General features: G+C 43.2%; 1 protein-coding gene across 5 annotated transcripts in view; it reads left to right on the top strand.

Annotated features, from left to right (window-relative positions):
- The window catches only part of LOC126353763 (transcription factor Sp8-like), a 197,583-nt gene extending 182,496 nt beyond the window's left edge, over nt 1–15,087 (top strand). For 2 of the 5 annotated variants that reach the window (XM_050002838.1, XM_050002853.1), the window contains 2 exons: nt 4,981–5,034; nt 10,573–15,087. In XM_050002838.1, coding sequence (XP_049858795.1) covers nt 4,981–5,034; nt 10,573–10,941 — 423 coding nt within the window. In that variant the 3' untranslated portion in view covers nt 10,942–15,087. Of the gene's footprint in view, nt 1–4,980; nt 5,035–8,115; nt 8,175–10,572 lie in introns of all 5 variants that reach the window. The other 3 variants (XM_050002862.1, XM_050002871.1, XM_050002847.1) reach the window with 3 other exon arrangements.
- Nucleotides 15,088–17,792: the final 2,705 nt, after the last annotated feature.

Here is a 17,792-nt window from a genome sequence, read left to right on the forward strand (position 1 = left end):
GCTCGTATTGCTCTATCTTAAAGATTCGGAACAGAGCTGTACCCTGTAACTAGTACGGAATCAGCTTATCAGCTTGTTTCACTGTCCGCCCCCGGTAGCTGAGTGGCGTTTGCACGGTAGCTCAGCGTGTTCGGTCAGAGAGCTGGTTGGCCTCTGTAATAAAAGAAGTGAGTGAAAGGATCAGCAACGAACTTGAACGGATGTCACGAGACGTCCGAAACGACCAAACAAAACAATCAGCAACGAACAAAATGAAAAAAAATAGTGCTCAGCGTGACAGAATATCAATCCTAAGGGCCCGGGTTCGATTCCCGGCTGGGTCGGAGATTTTCTCCGCTCAGGGACTGGGTGTTCTGTTGTCCAAATCATCGTCATTTCATCCCCATCGATGTGCAAGTCCCCGAAATGGCGGCAAATCGAAAGACTTGCACTCGGCGAACGGTCTACCTGAAGGGAGACCCTAGTCACAAGACATTTATTCTCTGAGAGAGAAATTTACTGAAAGAGTGAAGCATCCATTAGGCATGCGGGGTATAAGTATAGTACATTCTGTGAAATTCGCAAGCCAGGACACGGTTTTTTCATGGCAGAAAGTTAACTACTCCATCTTTGTACCTTTTAATCTCCTCTTGGTCCCATCCAAAAGACGTTTGATATCTCCACAAAAAAATCTTTTTAATTATTTTCTTCATCTTGGTGAAGAGATCTTGTTAGATCTGTAGCGGACAATGATGAACAGAAAAAAGACATTTCCATTGATACCACTTGTTAAACACATTTATCCAGTCATTTCAGCCACGTTTGCAAATTTGATAGCTGAAATACATGCACTCAAGACGCAACAAAATAAAAATAATTATTCACTAATGTATTGTACGTAACATAAAAAACTTGGATGTTTACATACCACAAACGTTAGTTACAAAAGTAAATCAACTGCCGCACAGTAGTAAGAGGGGCGTTAAATAAATAATGCAAAACATTTATTTTCTGAAAGCAGATTGGTTTTGTTCAGAATCCAAATATACCATATTTTTCCCCAGTCTTTTGCTTCTTTTAGATACAAGCTCTTTTCAACGCGACGGTCTTACGCCACTTTACTGTGAGGGCCTGTATGGCAGCATGTGCCGAAGCCAATGTCCTGCTGTATCAGTAACCTCTCCATCATCCACTTGCTGCTTCCTGTGGAATGTATCCTTGGTTGGGCAAAACAAATGCAAGTCGGAAGGCACGAGATCCGGGGTATAGGGCCGATCTGGAAGGACAGCACCTTGAAGTTTAGTGAGCCCCTCTCGAATGGGCGGAGTTATGTGAGGCTTTGTCTTGTCACGGAGAAGGAAAAGTTCGCTTGCCTTTTTGTGGCACTTTCCAATATTGCAGGCGTCAGAAGTGTGTGCGGTAGGCCGGCACCCTGGAGACTGGACGGGTTTGAGCGACGTCGTTGCGATGGTGATAGGCACCTCGCCCAACGACTTATCGTGCTTTTGTTCACTGCCAGGTCTCCGAAGACATTCGTCAAGCGCTTATAAATATATGCGATGCTCTGGTTTTCCAGTCACAGCTCTCCCCTTGGGAGACACCTTAGTTAGCGCAGCCACAAACCGGAACTTTATGAAAGTACAAGGGCTGGAGCGGGAATATTACACGATCTCCCACAACAATCGAAACTGGCCGAGAAAATATATGTTGCATTACTTAATGAACATATTAATAACACGCTGCGTTATGTAGATTTGAGAATAAAGAACCAGTCTAAACAGATGTTCAGATGTATCGTTAACCATTTACAGCAAGATAATAGTTGCAACGATTTCTTCTGTAGATAATCGACCGAGATGGCGTTGTTACTAAGTTATTGGACTTGGTTGTGGGAGAACTGCGATTCATCCAGATCTAGGCGCATGTCAAGGTAGTTCCCTCAAAATGATCTTCCCATATGTCCTGCCCAGCCTTGTCCATTACGATACTAATCTTAGTCTCTAAGGACCATGTACTCGATGGAGCGTTAAACCTTCTACACCATTCCCTTTGCTGAAATTATAAAATGTACTGTCCCATGTACAGAGCTTGTAAGGCCACAAGATTAGTGTTTCTTTGTTATTGTAAAATGTGTTTAGATTTTTAAAAACAAGTTAATAATACATAGAAAAAATTTCTGCTTATACTATGCTTTGCGCTTGGATTTTATTACTGTTAAATTAACGAGATGTTGATCTCAGCACACTGACACTTCTGTGGTTGTGCATATGGTGAAATTATGGAAAGTTAATTAAAAAACAAAAGCAGCCTGCATTCTGATCGGCATGTTTGGAGATACTGTAGTGATGACAACCTTGTAAGGAGAAGTCATTCGTAATGAGCATGAATGTAGTGATAATTGTAGTGTATTGTGCATGTAATAATAATTACGGTAGTTTGCAACCATAGAAGGAGATACCAGAGTGTTAGCCCGAAATAAAGAATACCTTGTTACTATGCTGTAGTAACGGATCAGTAACGTTCATAGGTAAAGTCTGTGTACTGCATATGATTTGATGTGATGTAGACTTGCAAGCTGGTTGGTAATATTTAGGAGTATTTCTGAATTCTTTACGTATGTGTTATTTCTTGACTATGTTTCTGTATCCTGTTCCTTCTTGTCGTATTGCCGATTTCTTGTCGCATTACTGATTTCTTGTAAATGTTTGAAAGGCATATTGCCATTTCTTATTTTTCATTGTGTTCATTTCTGGCAATGTAATTTATAGTGCGAGGTGTCTAATATTTTCACCTCAAATAACTTTTGACTCGTCGAAGTTACCTGCAGCCCCTTTTCAGCTAGATGAATAGTGAGCAAGATCTCATGAAAAATACTATCCCGTTTTCTGAGCTTCATTAATTACCGAGATGTAACGCTATTTTTTTTTCTACCAGAATAGCAGATCTATGTGAGACAAATTCACTGATACTGACCTTTTATGTGTCTTACGAGAAACTGAAAAACAAAAAATATCGAACATGACAATTTTGTACTGTTGTAGCGGCCTTTGTCAGGGCGTTATAAGTTCACGCCCCTCTCCACTGATACATGCGTTACCTAGTTGAGACGTAAAGTCATGACTGAGTGCTAGACTCAACACAGGCTTAAACACATTTTTTTTTCTTTTTATTTAGCCGAAAGTCATTCAGCCTGATTTTCGGCTAGATAAAGCATCTCTTATCTCGACGCCGAAAGTGGCGTAAACGTGACATACCTGTTCCTGTTGCCCAGGTGGAGCTACTTTCCGTGGCGAATGGAGCTACCTTAGCAGCCCCAACGACAGCACAAAAGTCCTCATATTCAATGTATTTTCTAGTCAGACTTACCAATGAAATATGTTATTGAATTTGTCTCATGCATATCTGCTGTTGCACGGCAAAAATTCGTGTGTCTTGTTTAAAACAGAAAGTTGATGGTTGTACCTTGGTGATTAAGGAAGTTGCGAAGTCGCTTCAGTTTCACGAGTCCCTAATCCCTATTCATCTTAGCGAAAAGAGATTACAAATTCCTTGAACGAGGCAAAGGTTATTTGAGGTGAAATAGCTGAGCTCATCACCCTGAATATACAGGGTGTACCATAATTAACAGCGAGAGATGACACTGGTGAAAGCACACGATAATTGAAGCAAAATCGTTCCAGTACACATGGGCTTGCAAAAGAGCCGTTTGCGAGAAAAACACAATGTGTGGTTACGAGCCTACAACAACTGCAGCGAGAAATATTGTCTTAACTAGTAATTCCGCAATCAGGTCCCGTCGCCACGTCACCCTCTTCCATGTGACGTCATTCCGATGCGGAATGAAGGGGCGCGTGGTTAGCACACAGCTCTCGCGACAATCGTCGGATAGCCACACCTTAGAGCCGATACTTCTCAGCATTCAAGCAGCTCCTCAGTTGTCATCGTGTGACCGATTGGACCCTCTTCCGATTCTTCCATCAAGGAAAAAAATCCTTTGCAATACCGCGAAATAAACTCGGGTCTTGCGCATGACTGTCAGGTGCGCTGACCATTCAGCTACGGAGATGGAGGAAATATTGTCAAATGCAAATGTATTTGAAATGTGAACGTTTCTATAAATACTTCACTTATCTGGTCTCCACACTTTCAAGCATAATTAAACTACAATACTTGTTCAGCGAGATAGCTGCTACAATTTACTGTACGCTAGTATCCCCCCCTCCCCTCCTCGCTCCGCACCGTACGTATTATCTCGTGAAGCTTGATAAGGCTATAGAACCGCACCGTACGTATTATCTCGTGAAGCTTGATAAGGCTATAGAATTCGCTTTCGCTGCTACATTTCTTAAACCGAATCAGTTCGAGTGCTGTACATTTTTGAGATGAACCCAGACAGAAAAATGCAGAGGACCGAAGTTAGATGACCTCGCAGGCCACATTACAGACCCTGCCTGACCTGTCTGTCTTGGACCATATCGGTGCATTAGATGTCTGTGGGTGTCCCAGCATGCATCAACCACATACCTCAACCATGGTCTGTGGGTGAAATTTGACCCCAATAAAAATCGTAAAGCTTACGTGCCCTATTTGTTTTTACTATAATACTTTAGAGTGAGGACAGTGGTGGCTCGTAATGATAAATCCGCAATTATCTCGCAACCGGGTCTGTAGCGGGCCCATAGTTACTGGAACATTTCCGCTTGTATTATTCGTACACTTTCACTCGTGCCAGTCTTCGCTACTTATTGTGACACTCCTTGCATATGTGTGACACGCTGTCATTCAAGTTGGACGAATGAGCAAAGTGATTTGTCTTGTGTGAGATTTGTCACTGCCTAAGCGTACCACTAGAGACACTCCTGGCAAAGACAAGCCGGCAAGCGGCAGCGGCTGCAGGCGCCGTCTGCCGGTTTGTTTTGTCGGAGGTGTTGCCAGCAGTGTAGCCCTCCTGCCCCCGCTCCCCGGCTCGGAGACTAATACCCGCCTCTCTTTTCATTCCAGTGCCAACCCCCTGGCACGAACCTCCACAGCTGCCACATCCCGGGATGCGACAAGGTAAGCACCCAGTCCAGACCAATGCACCTCCCAGGAGGCTCACGCTGTCTGTCGACACCTCCACATGCACACGCGCACATACACGTACACACACACACACACACACACACACACACACACACACACACACACACACATACATACAAACACGCTCCTCCCCGCTTTGTCTCTCTCGTAGTGCTGCAATAACAGTTCCCTGCAAATCACCGGTTTCTCATTCACGAATATCCGCCCTCACTCCTTCGCTTTTGTAGTATATTTGAAACACTTGCTCTTGCAGTGCTCATACCTTTGCTGTTTGCTTCCTTTCCTGCACTTAGTAGCTCTCTATAATCCCTAACTAGTGGCGGTTTCCTTGCTTAGTGGTAGAATCTGTGCATGCTGCTGCCTTGTATGAACTTAGCTTAACATGGAACGTTGCTTACATTAACTAGTACACTGCTGCAAAATAGATATAGACCTAACATATCGTGTGCTACAACAGAGGTCCCGAGATGATGCCTTGTGGAACGACGGAATTCAACATGTAAATGATCGCACAACCAAGGAAGTATTTGTTCCCGTGAAGTTGACAGAAACAGCAAAAATGAAGTTATATAATGTAGAAAACGAATTTGCTGCAGGCTGCAATCCAATAATCTGTATTACAGGTAGACAATGAAATTTAAAAGTCCAAACAGATTCTCGTTACGTAACACTGGACTCGATCCTTACAAACTTTCGATACAAATACTTGGGATCTCTGTGTTACACGATGCAAAATAAAATAGAGAAACTCTGAATTATAAAGAGGGCAGCCAAGAGAAAACGACACAGATGGAAAAATTAATCACCATAGCTCTTAATACGTACATTTATCCTACTGTGAGACAAAAAGACGATCAACTCCGTGGAAAAATGTTTGCGGTTTCATGACCGTATATAGGCGTGCCGAAACAAATCAACGGCCACGAGACCGGGATTGTATGGAGCATGAGTATGGGCTCCGCAGCAAAACTTGTGCAGCGTCGTCGTTACAACGTTGGCAACATGAGGGCAGGTGTTTTGTCCGCAGGCTGTTTAGACTATGCTGTAGAAGTTTCTCTGGGAAGTCTTTACACATCCTCCATTCAGTCCTGATCTCGCCCCATGCGATTTCCATATTTTTGGAGCATTCAAGAAAGCATTCGTGCCCCGTTGATTTACTTCTGAGGAAGAGATACACACCTGCGTGCAATCATGGCTTCGTAGACAACAGTAAACATTTTTGCATGAAGACGTTGACCATATTGTCTCGAAGTGGATAAATGTGCATATTAACAGTTACTGCGATTATGTTTGAAACAATAAACAATTTATTACCCTTTTCCCATCTGTCTCGTTTTCATTTGGTTGCCACTTATATTATAATAATAGGTAACATGGACTGAAAGTGATTATTGCGATTACATTTGAAACAATAAACTATTTATTAAATTTTTTCCTTCTGTCTCGTTTCCAATTGATTGCCCCTTATGCTATAATAATAGGTGATATGGTCTGAAAGTGTCACTGGGGTTGTATCAGACAGAACAAGAGCTAACAGCATGCAGAGATTTCATATAGAAATTAGAAAATGTACTTTCTAAAATAACATAATCATTTCCTGAAGTAGACACACTGCTATGACAACGTTTTTACAGTGTTTAAGCGAGTCTTTATTGGTTGGTTGGACAACACATGACACATTTTCTTAACGAAACAAGGAAACGACTCAACAATTTTACTTCCAACATATATCCAACAGCTGTGTGGGTCATTAAGGTGCAGAATCTGGAAAAGGACATCGATACATAGAAGCTTACAGGATTTTATGTTGTATGTCTAAGAGCTTTTCAGTTATAGAGAGACAGACAGAACGTTCAAGGCAGAATTGCAGCTCATCAACTTTTTTCAGTATGAATGAGTTAATAAACTGCCTTGAATTATTTTCATTAAGGGTACAGTAACAGAATTCTCCAGCAGTTCTGGACTAAGAAGAGGAGAGAATATAAAATGAAAATTAATAGGCTCGTAATTGGGTAAACGAATAGAAATAACAAATGATTTGAAACTTTAGTTTTTCCCGGCATGTAAGATGTTCAAATAACTTATGGGAACACGGCCTAGTGACGTCTTCAGCAACCACCGATATTTCCACATGACATCCTTTCATTTTCAAGGCACAAGTATAGCAATTAAGTTGTGTGAGAGGGAAAGCTTCCATGTTCCATTTGTACCTTGAAAATCACGGAGTGTGCATATGTCGAAGACGTCACTTTGCTGTATTCCCTTTAGTTATTTGAGTAACTATTGATTTGTAAAAAGATAAAATAAAATTAATAATTATTGGTGAAGGAACTGATCATCGTAGGGACACAGTCGGTAATTTTTCTAGTGCCCCATGTGCAAAGGGTGGTAGTACTTTCATTTGTCTGTCGATCACTTTTACAGGGATAGCGATTGAAACATGTCCAAAATACTCTTCGCTGACTAGTCTACAGTTGCTTGTTGCGTGTTTGTGTAGATGTTGATGTCAATTACATAATCAACTGTTACTAATGTCGTAGTAGAAATGCATGAAGTTGTGACCAATTTATAGTATTACTTTGCAACCATAGCGTCTCCACTATATTTATAACGTCTTTTAAAATCTCGATGTTTAATATAATAATACAAAATACAATATACAGTGGCTTGTAGCGTATTTGTGTAAATGTAGATGTCACTTACAGAATGTACCATCGTTAATAGGGTATCAGTCCTAAAGGGCATGTGACCGTTATTTTAGTGCTTTTTTGCCATTGCAGTGTCGTCCTACATTTATAAAGTTTTTGTAACATCTCGATATTTAATATAATGGTGCGAAGTACCCTCCACTGTGCATTCTACCGTGCCTTGTGGCGTATTTGTATAATGTAGATGTCAAATACATAACCCACCGTCACTAGTATCATACCAGTCATACATGCCCATGACTTTGTGAGCGATATTTTAGTGTTTGTTTGGCACTAGAGCGCCTTCACTGCATTTCTGGAGCCCTTGTAACGCCACGATATTGAGAGGATGGCGCGTGTGTTGCAGGTGTACGGCAAGACGTCGCACCTCAAGGCGCACTTGCGTTGGCACACAGGAGAGCGGCGGTTAGTCTGAAACTCACTACACTCGCTAATCACATACTTGACTTCGTGATCGATATTTCAGGTGAAGGTAAATTCTTCTGGGAGATTTGGCAGCGGCGCATTCCTCTTCAGTCTACTTCTCCAAAACACGACGTTTCGTCGCCTCTGCTGGGATCTTCGCCAGGAGTCTTCTGGTGTTCGCCTGGGTGACTTAACACTGTCGGAAACATGTGTCGCGTTCCCTTGCTGTGCTCTTTACGAAGAAGTGGAGAACTGTGTAAAACTTCTTACATTATCACTGATGGACCATCGTCATTGGTATAGGCCTACTACTTCCGTATTTAGCCGATCTAAAGCAAAATTCCAGATAGTTACTTTCTTACTGAGCAATGTGGCGAAATGGTGAGACGGTGAACTCGTACTCGAGAGGACGCGGGAACCAATCTCGGTTATCCAACACAGATTTGCTTTTTCCTTGATTTCCCTAAATCGTGTAAGTTGAATGATTCCTTTGAAACGATTTCCTTGCCCCAATCGGAGTTTGCGCTCCTTCTCTAATGACGCCGTCATCGACGGGGCGTGAAATCCTAATCTTCCTTACTTCTGTTAGTTGCTTGCATGATAGCGAGAAGCCACGAGCCAAAAGTATGTAGCAACCACCTATGTAGAAATTACGCTCATTCTTAGAGATATCTTCACGCCATCAAGAAAGCAAATGCCTAGTTAAGGTGCGTTATACAAACTATCAAAGTGGCGGCAAAACAACTATGATATTTCGGCAATATTCTCAATCTCTTTCGCCTCCAGCGATTAGTGCCTACCCAATGACGATGTCCCACCAACAGCAGTGGAATGGAAACAATCAGCTAGGAACCACCTTGTCGGCACGACAACAGAAATTTCAGGCGAGCAGTAGTATAATGATTTGTTGCAAACAACTTTTATTTGTGCCGTGTTGCAGTGCGGACAGACCGGAAGGGAGAGAAGTATGCGCCGTCTCTCTTCCACCAATGACAGCGGTGACCTCGCCAATCAAAAAACGTCAATTGCCCTTAGCGCCCGTATGTTTATAACATTCTCCCTCTCTTGCTACAAGCTATTATGACCTAACCAATGTAACCAGACGAATTTTATTTAAAATATTTTCTGTAAACAGTACAACACAGCTGTTATGTGTTTAAAGAACGGCGTAACGTAACCAATCAAACTTGGAGGATGAGCGTGAAGTCTTTCCTCCATTACAAAAATTGTTAGATACTGTTATGTGGTTTGTTGCAAATGGTATCTTAACCCATAAAACTTTTTTATGGACACAATTCCACTAGCTCTCCGTTTGTTGCCCTCAGAACGTACGCGGATTCAACTTTTCTCTGTTTATCAACATCTGTCCCGTCCCCGCCTCTGCAGCATCTCGTATTCGCGCCGTAAGAGCTAGAACGTTAGTAAGTGGTGAAATGTCTGGTGAACGTGGTGAACACGATGGCCCGTCTCCACCGATCTGCCTGGAAAGGTTTCAAAAAAATGTGTGTGAAATCGTATGTGACTTTACTGCTAAGGTCATCAGTCCCTAAACTTACACACTACTTAACCTAAATTATCCTAAGGACAAACACACACACCCGTGTCCGAGGGAGGACTCGAACCAGCAGCGCAGACCGTGACTGCAGCGTCTTAAACCGCTCGGCTAATCGCGCGTGGCGGAAAGGTTTCATCCAAGAGCTGGCGAACAAATAAACTGCCTGTGTGGCGGTGTGCTGCAGTTGAAACTGCCGTAACTGAGGTGTCAGGACACATCTAGAAGACGGTGTGACCCCGCCAATACCCATGGATCCGATGAAGAGCCATCTGTCGGACATTTTTTGAACTTGTGTATTTTTTTGGTTCTAATAAAACCCCATTTCATTCCAAGCAAGTGTGTCAATTTGTACCTCTCTATCTACATTATTCCGTGGTTTATTAAGTTTTCAAATTTATACTGACTTTTTGATCACCCGGTACATGTCTCTACCCTTTTACATTTGTCACCTCAGTGTAAGATCTTTGATTGGTTCCATGATGCCATTCTATGAAGAATTTTGTCCATCAATTCCAAAGTGCAGAAATACACAGTTTTATGAGTGATCACTGCGTTAGTTTCCAATTTTGTCCGGTCACCCAGCAGCGCCAGAAAACTCCTGACGAGGATCGAAGCGGAAGGGACCGAAACTTCGAATTTCGGAGAAGAAGTTTCAAGGGGGACGTAAAGCATCCTGATCTCTTAGCAGATTTTACTTTCAATGACAACGGCCACGAAAGCTTCTGCAGACTTAGATATTGCAGGTGTTTGTCTGGTGCTACAGCGCCTTCACAATACAATTTATTTCTTATTAAAGTCGCCGCCAAGGTGCCGTGCGTAAAAGAGGCGCGCCCGCTGTTGCAGGTGTACGGCAAGACCTCGCACCTGAAGGCGCACTTGCGCTGGCACACCGGGGAGCGGCCGTTCGTGTGCAACTGGCTCTTCTGCGGCAAGCGCTTCACGCGCTCCGATGAGCTGCAGCGCCACCTGCGCACGCACACGGGCGAGAAGCGCTTCGCGTGCCCCGTGTGCAACAAGCGCTTCATGCGCTCCGACCACCTGGCCAAGCACGTGAAGACGCACAACGGCGGCGGCTCCGGCTCCGGCTCCAAGAAGGGCAGCTCCGAGTCGTGCTCGGACTCGGAGGACGGCGCGTCGCAGCCGGCGGCGTCGCCCGCGTCCGTGGCGCACACGCCGCCGCTCGACGACGTGAAGCCGCCGGGGCTGGTCTGAGCCCGGTGGGGTCCCGCGCTGCTGTACCCGCCCTACCACCATTAGCAGCCGCCGGACCCCGCCCCGGACACGACGCCCGGCCTCCTAGCACCGCTGCCCGGGGAACACGCCCGCACGACACACCGCCGCCTCCGGCGTCACTGTCCGATCCGACGTTTGCCGCTGTGCTCCGGCGCCAGCCGATTACCGAGTGCACAAATCCACATCAGACATGTCTGGCATTCCTCCTTTACAGACCTTCGATCGTCTTTGAGATAATCGAATAATTGAACAGAATCGCGGTGGTCTACATTACATCACCACATAAGTTTCGTCCGAAACGTCTGCAGCTATATTCAGAACTGATCAAATGGTAACTTTACATCTATTGTCAACCGTCATTTACACGAAACAAGTTTTCACTTACTATTTCTACTGAAACGGTGAAGAATGAGACTTTTGGGGAGAGTCCGATAAATTCGTAACAGTAGTGCAGGAGTTGGAGTGACATCTTAGACAGCACAGTAATACCATTGTCTGGAAAATATGATATTCCAGAATGAGATTTTCACTCCGCAGCGGAGTGTGCGCTGATATGAAACTTCCTGGCAGATTAAAACTACCGAGACTCGAACTCGGGATCTTTGCAAGTGCTCTACCACTGAGCTACCCAAGCACGACTTAGGCCCTCTCCTCACAGCTTTACTTCTGCTAGTACCTAGTGTCCTACCTTCCAAACTTCACAGAAGCTCTCCTGCTACCCTAGAGAGCACTTGCCCGCGAAAACCAAAAATCCCGGGTTCGAGTCTCCGTCCGGCACACAGTTTTAATCTGCCAGGAAGTTTCAAAACATGATAATGTAAGTTCCAGTACCTGGCCAGCACACGCCCTGAATGTAACAGTGTTGCAGAACGTATTGCAATTACCGCAGTAGAAATGGGGCTACGCTATCAATTGAATAGAAGAATTCATTTATGGTCACAGTATAATGTGTAGAAACGCCTGTCTTTGATCACTTTGTTGTCCACCAAGTAATCGTATCTCCCATTTATAGTACTTGGTACATTTTTAAGGTTTCAATAAGAAAAAGCACTGATAGAGCTAACATGTCATCGTTAGAATTGCGCCTTTCAACTTAAGAACAGAGCAGTGTTGAACGAGAGTGACACACTGCACATCGTGAAATGATGTAAATTACATGAACTATTGCCAATGTAAATATTCTTAACGCTAATCGCAGTGAATTGTGCCTAACAACATAGCTCTATCGCGATATCTGTTAAGCGTTAACAGTGCCAACAGGTCATTAATTTACACCCTCTCATGATGTGCGGAGCTTTACGCTCGTTTAGTTCTTCTTACACTGAAAACTCTCAGTTCTGACGATGACAAGCCACCTCAAAGAATACCCCTCTCCCTTCTACTCACCCTTGAAATCCTTCACACCACTATCCTCTCCACAGAATACTATCTTCAACTATGGAAACCTCCAAAATCCTTTTTTCTTAAACCGCACAGACTCCTACTGATACTTCCTCCTATCGTCCCACGTGCCTCACCTCACTCTTTAGCAAGATCTTCGAATCCATGCTCCTTCGACGCAACCATTACTCCTGAACCAGCGTTACCTCCTATTCTTGTTAACCAGTGTGGCTTCCGTCCCAATCTCTCCTCTGATGACCAGCTCTGCAACCTCTCCCATCTCCTGTCCAGCCAGCTCAACTCGCGTTAGTACGCTCTTTGTGCCTCCTTCGACCTAGAGAAAGCCCACGACCACGTATGGTACTCTGGTCTCCTCTTCAAACTCCAGACGTGTGCACTTCCAGTTAACCATGTCCGCCTTATTGAATCTGTTTTATCTAATCGACCTTCCTTTGTCACTGTTAACAATACCAGTTCCCGTGCCTTCCATCTCACTGCAGGAGTGCCGCAAGGCTCTGCCCTCTTTCTGCGATATTCCAAAAACACCTCCATCAATCAACTTCCTTCAGTATTGCGATAACACGGCTTTCCTTACCCTCTACCCTAAACTAAAGAAATAACAAAGATCGCTCCAAATCCGCTTCAATCAGTTTAACTCCTGGTGTAAACAAGGGCTTCTTAAGATAAACCCTGCAATACTCAGCCAGTAATTTCATGACTAACCAAGCGTACCTTCCGTCTCCATAACTTTTTACCTTCCCAATTACGACCCTCCTATCCAGTTAACTAATACACTGAAATATCTTGGGATGATGCTCGACCGCTAACTGACATGGAAACCTTAGCTACTAACCATCCAACTGAATGCCCACAACATATTAAAACTACGAAAACTTTTAACAGGCCAAACTTGCGGATTACAACCTCTTCAACAATTCTCCACACCTACAAAAACTCGATCCGACCCATCCTCATCTATGGAAATGTTGCATGGATCAGCATCCCGCCAAAGTTCCCTTCAAATCCTCGAACGCCATGCTCTCTTAATCGCCTTCCACCTGTGTTTACCTTCCTCCACATAGATGCTCTACTATCTTATCACATTTCTACCACTCCACATCCACATGGAACACCTCTGCACTCCTGTACTATTCGCCTTTATCAACACTTCCCACCGTCCGATAGACTACATTTCTTCTCCCAACGCAACATCAACCAACTCCCTCTCCAGGAAAGGGAGATCCGCCGGGAAGTCTGTTCCTAATATCATCTTTACCTCTTTCCCTTCTTTCCATCTCTGTATCATGACTCCTTTCTCCCTTTCCCTCTCTATCCATCCCCACCCTTTTCCTCTTGTTACCACTACCTTGTCCACACACCAAACACCTCCCCACTATATGTATTTTCCACCTCCTGTTCTCCCTCTACCCACCCACCTCCATATCTATAATTTTTCGGCCTGACAGGCCCTTATCGTCTCTGCCCACACGTCTCAATCCTGAGGAACATTCTATCCTTCAGAGATAACTCACAGTGCAGGTCCTTCAGTTTTTTCAGGGCAGTGCTTCAGTGCTTTTTCTCCGAAGAATTTCATCATTCTGCCATGTGGTTTTAAAATGGATACATTTTCGTTTCCTAGACGTCCGTCTTTGATTTTAAATTAAAAAACAGCACTAATGTGTTTTTCCTTCACATCTTTCATATATTTCTTAAAAAAACTCTCATGGCTGATGAGCGGAATATAATACCACTGACAGCCCACCCCTCGCCCTATATGGGTGGAAGGGTGGGCTGTCAGTGGATGAAATACCAATAAACGGAGAAAAACAATCATGTTTATACATATCGGATGGTATTTTAAAGACTGACAGGTGTTGAAGCAAAATCTTTTGCAGTACGCTTGATAATGGTCTTAAGGTACGATTGATAATGGCCTCAAGCCCGAAATTGTAATTGTGAAATAAATAGTCTCCACATTTAACAGAGAATATAATGTCCTTCAAAAAACTTTACATGACTGTTAATGCAAACCACGAGAAGTTAATCATTGATGGAGACGTTTTTGTTAATGTACAGCTTTATACGTTACTTTGAGTCTCAGTCAGGAAGGACAGCGCTGTGAAATTCTTCCACCGCTACAAGTTTCAGGACTAAATTAAAGTTCACTGGGTGAAGTATTTAGAGAGAGTAAATCTCTTGGTCAGTCGTGAACAGGACTGTTAGGAAACGACATGTATGCTGCTTTGGTTTCATAACCGTCTTCGAAAAGTAGGAGGGAGATGTTGGCAGATCCAAGATCTTAGTCCTGCTTTGAAGCGTAAATAGATAGCTAAGGAAACAATGGTGGTGTAAGCACGAATCAAAAATTTTGAGTTGTTACGTAGATCGCAATGCTTATATTCCACACTACCCTATTAGGCATTAAAATGTGATGTGACGCAACTTTTCCGTGTTTACTGTGTTGTCGCCGAAAGAGCTATGCCTGTCGATACTTACAGAAGCAAAATTCGGAAGTAAAGTCGGTTTGGAAGGGTGTTCGACACTACGTCGTACTGTTCTCCTGGTTACCTACGTCAAAAGATGATCCGTTACCTTGCAGAGGTGTAACCTGCCTGCGAAGGAGTAACTGCCGGACGTAACTTAGTGGAGCTGATGTGATAAAAAATACACCGCTGGTAGTAGATTTGACCACTGTTCATTTCCACCATTACTTCTCAGCTAACAATTTAAGAAGTTACACTTTTTGGTCGATCGACTAACGAACGCAGACGAAATTTAAATTTATTGTGACTGACTTGAATAATAATGTCCTTATGTGACTCAAGTCCTTATGAAATAGTCTCTTCAGATCCTCAGCCAGTCGAGCACATTTCTCCCAAAACTAAATTATTACATCAGTGAAACATCCTGGGTTAATACCTGACCGAATAGTAGTGTACAGCTAAAGTAACTTTTCAACTAAGACATTATCATTGGTTTAGTATTTCACATAAAAGACGTTCGCTAGGCGAATAGTGCCCTTTTCACGAAATCGCAGTGTCGTGTGCAAGAAAGAAAGAAAGGCTTGTGTAGTTTAGCAGCTGACCTTGTGGATGCTGTTGAGGTGGAAGCGACGAGAGAGAGGTTTTGCTGTCGGAAGTGATTATGGAAGTTTCACCTGGCAGTCTAGGCAACTGGGCGAGCAAGGGTGCGTGATGGGCTAACATATCTCTGCCAAAGAGATACGCTTTGCATGGAAGATTAACACTGCAGCTTTCACAGACTACTGAATTATTTGAAAAAGAGTTTCTGTCATGTACATACTATACATATTATAATTAACTTGTATTATACGTATGCTATATATTATATAATAATAGTAATTACGAATTTAATGAGAAGACCAATATGGGGTTGAGTCATAAGCTGAACTGTGAATATTTTTGAAAGGTGCACGTCGATTCAGCCCTCTCCTACTACTACTACTAAATGCGTGTATGTGACATTATGTATCTGTATATATATGTATCTGATTTCCTGCAAATATCTCACAGTATTTGGTATTATGTACCCGACAGACACAAACCAGTTTCACATATCAGAAAAAAAGCGGCAGCAGAAGCCTGCAGCTTTTTGCTGCACTTGTAGAGGGACAACTCCCGCTTGAAAAAAAAAATTATTTAATTTTAAAAAAGAAAGAATGACAAAATTTTTGTATTGCTTCTTGCAAATGAATTAATGTAACTGAAAGTGAGCTGATGTTTTCACAAATAAAATAACTTGAGGGAAGAATACAAAATTTGTTGTACGCATTGTCTTATTGACTCCTACACGATACGAAGTAGTTCCTTCCATTTTCCCCCGATACCAGATCTGTTTCAACCTTTTCACCGTTTAGACAAGATGTTCAAGAAAAATACCGTTGCTGTTTTTTTAAATTTTGTTTATGATGCTTACATAATTTGAAAAAGACCTGGTCTGCATTCTACCACTGACTATTTATTTCTACACCAGTAGACACATCCGGCACACCCGGGGGGTGGGGGGTCCATTTCACCAGTTTTCTATGAGAAACGTACACAATAAATGAGCTGTGTTCATAGCGAAACACAAAACAAAATTAATATGAAACATTGGCTCAAATGATTCAAATGGCTCTGAGCACTATGGGACTTAACATCTGAGATTATCCATCCCCTAGAACTTAGAGCTACTTAAACCTAACTAACCTAAGGACATCACACACATCCATGCCCGAGGCCGGATTCGAACCTCTGACCGTTGCAGTCGCTCGGTTCCAGACTGTAGCGCCTAGAACCGCTCGGCCACCCCGGCCGGCTATGAAACACTCGCAGAAAAAATATGCGTAATGTAAAAATATGTAAGTACTGTATCCAGTTCAAGAAACATGATTCTATACGCTGAGACAGCTGCTTCGTGTGTGTAAAACGCGATTGGTGTAAACATCTCTATGGCAACGCCTCTTCATAACTCGGCAACGGGTTTCGCCTAAAGCCGTTTGCGCTTCACAGTTGAAAGCTGACAAAAGCGCTGCCAGTTTCAGGAATTTGCTTAAGCTGACTAGACTGTAAGAGTGTCACAATAGTAAAGAATAAATGTAAAAAAAAAACTTCATGTAAGATGCGGCATTTTCTGTTTTTACGTATCTCAGTGTTTATGACGTTGTAAGAGGTCTGTTCAAAAAATTCCGGAACTTTGTCCACAAAATTTTCCTACGTTTGCCTTTTACTTATTGTGCATGGACCCTTTCTAAATACTCTCCTCCACAATTGATAACACCTCTCCAAACGCCGTTTCTACTTCCGGAAGCAGCCTTGGTACGCATTTTGCTGGATCGCGCTAAGTGCCGTCTGCGAATTTTCTATTGGCTGTGGTAAGTTACTATGGGAACAAACTGCTGAAGTCATCAGTGCAGGAGAGTATTTAGAAGGAGACAACGCACAACAAGTAAAAGGTAAACGTAGGAAAATTTTGTGGACAAAGTTCCCGAATTTTTTGAACAGACCTGTTATAATGTCATAAACACTGAGATATGTAAAAGAAAAATTACCGCATCTTATATGGAGGTTTAGTACATTTATTGGCGGCAGCGGTGGCCGTTCGGTTCTAGGCGCTGCAGTCCGGAACCGCGGGACTGCTACGGCCGCAGGTTCGAATCCTGCCTCGGGCATGGATGTGTGTGATGTCCTTAGATTAGTTAGGTTTAAGTAGTTCTGAGTTCTAGGGGACTGATGACCTAAGATGTTAAGTCCCATAGTGCTCAGAGCCATTTTTAGTACATTTATTCTTTACTATTGCGACACACTACTTAATCTTAAACTAACTTACGCCATGGACAACACGCACATCCACGCCCGAGGGAGGTCTCGAACCTCCTACGGGGGTGAGCCACGCGTACCGTGACAACTCGCCGAATTTTCTTTTATGTCGTCTGTCGTTGCAAATACTCG

This window comes from Schistocerca gregaria, chromosome 1 (genome assembly GCF_023897955.1).
Source record: "Schistocerca gregaria isolate iqSchGreg1 chromosome 1, iqSchGreg1.2, whole genome shotgun sequence".
NCBI classification, from domain to species: Eukaryota; Metazoa; Arthropoda; class Insecta; order Orthoptera; family Acrididae; genus Schistocerca; species Schistocerca gregaria.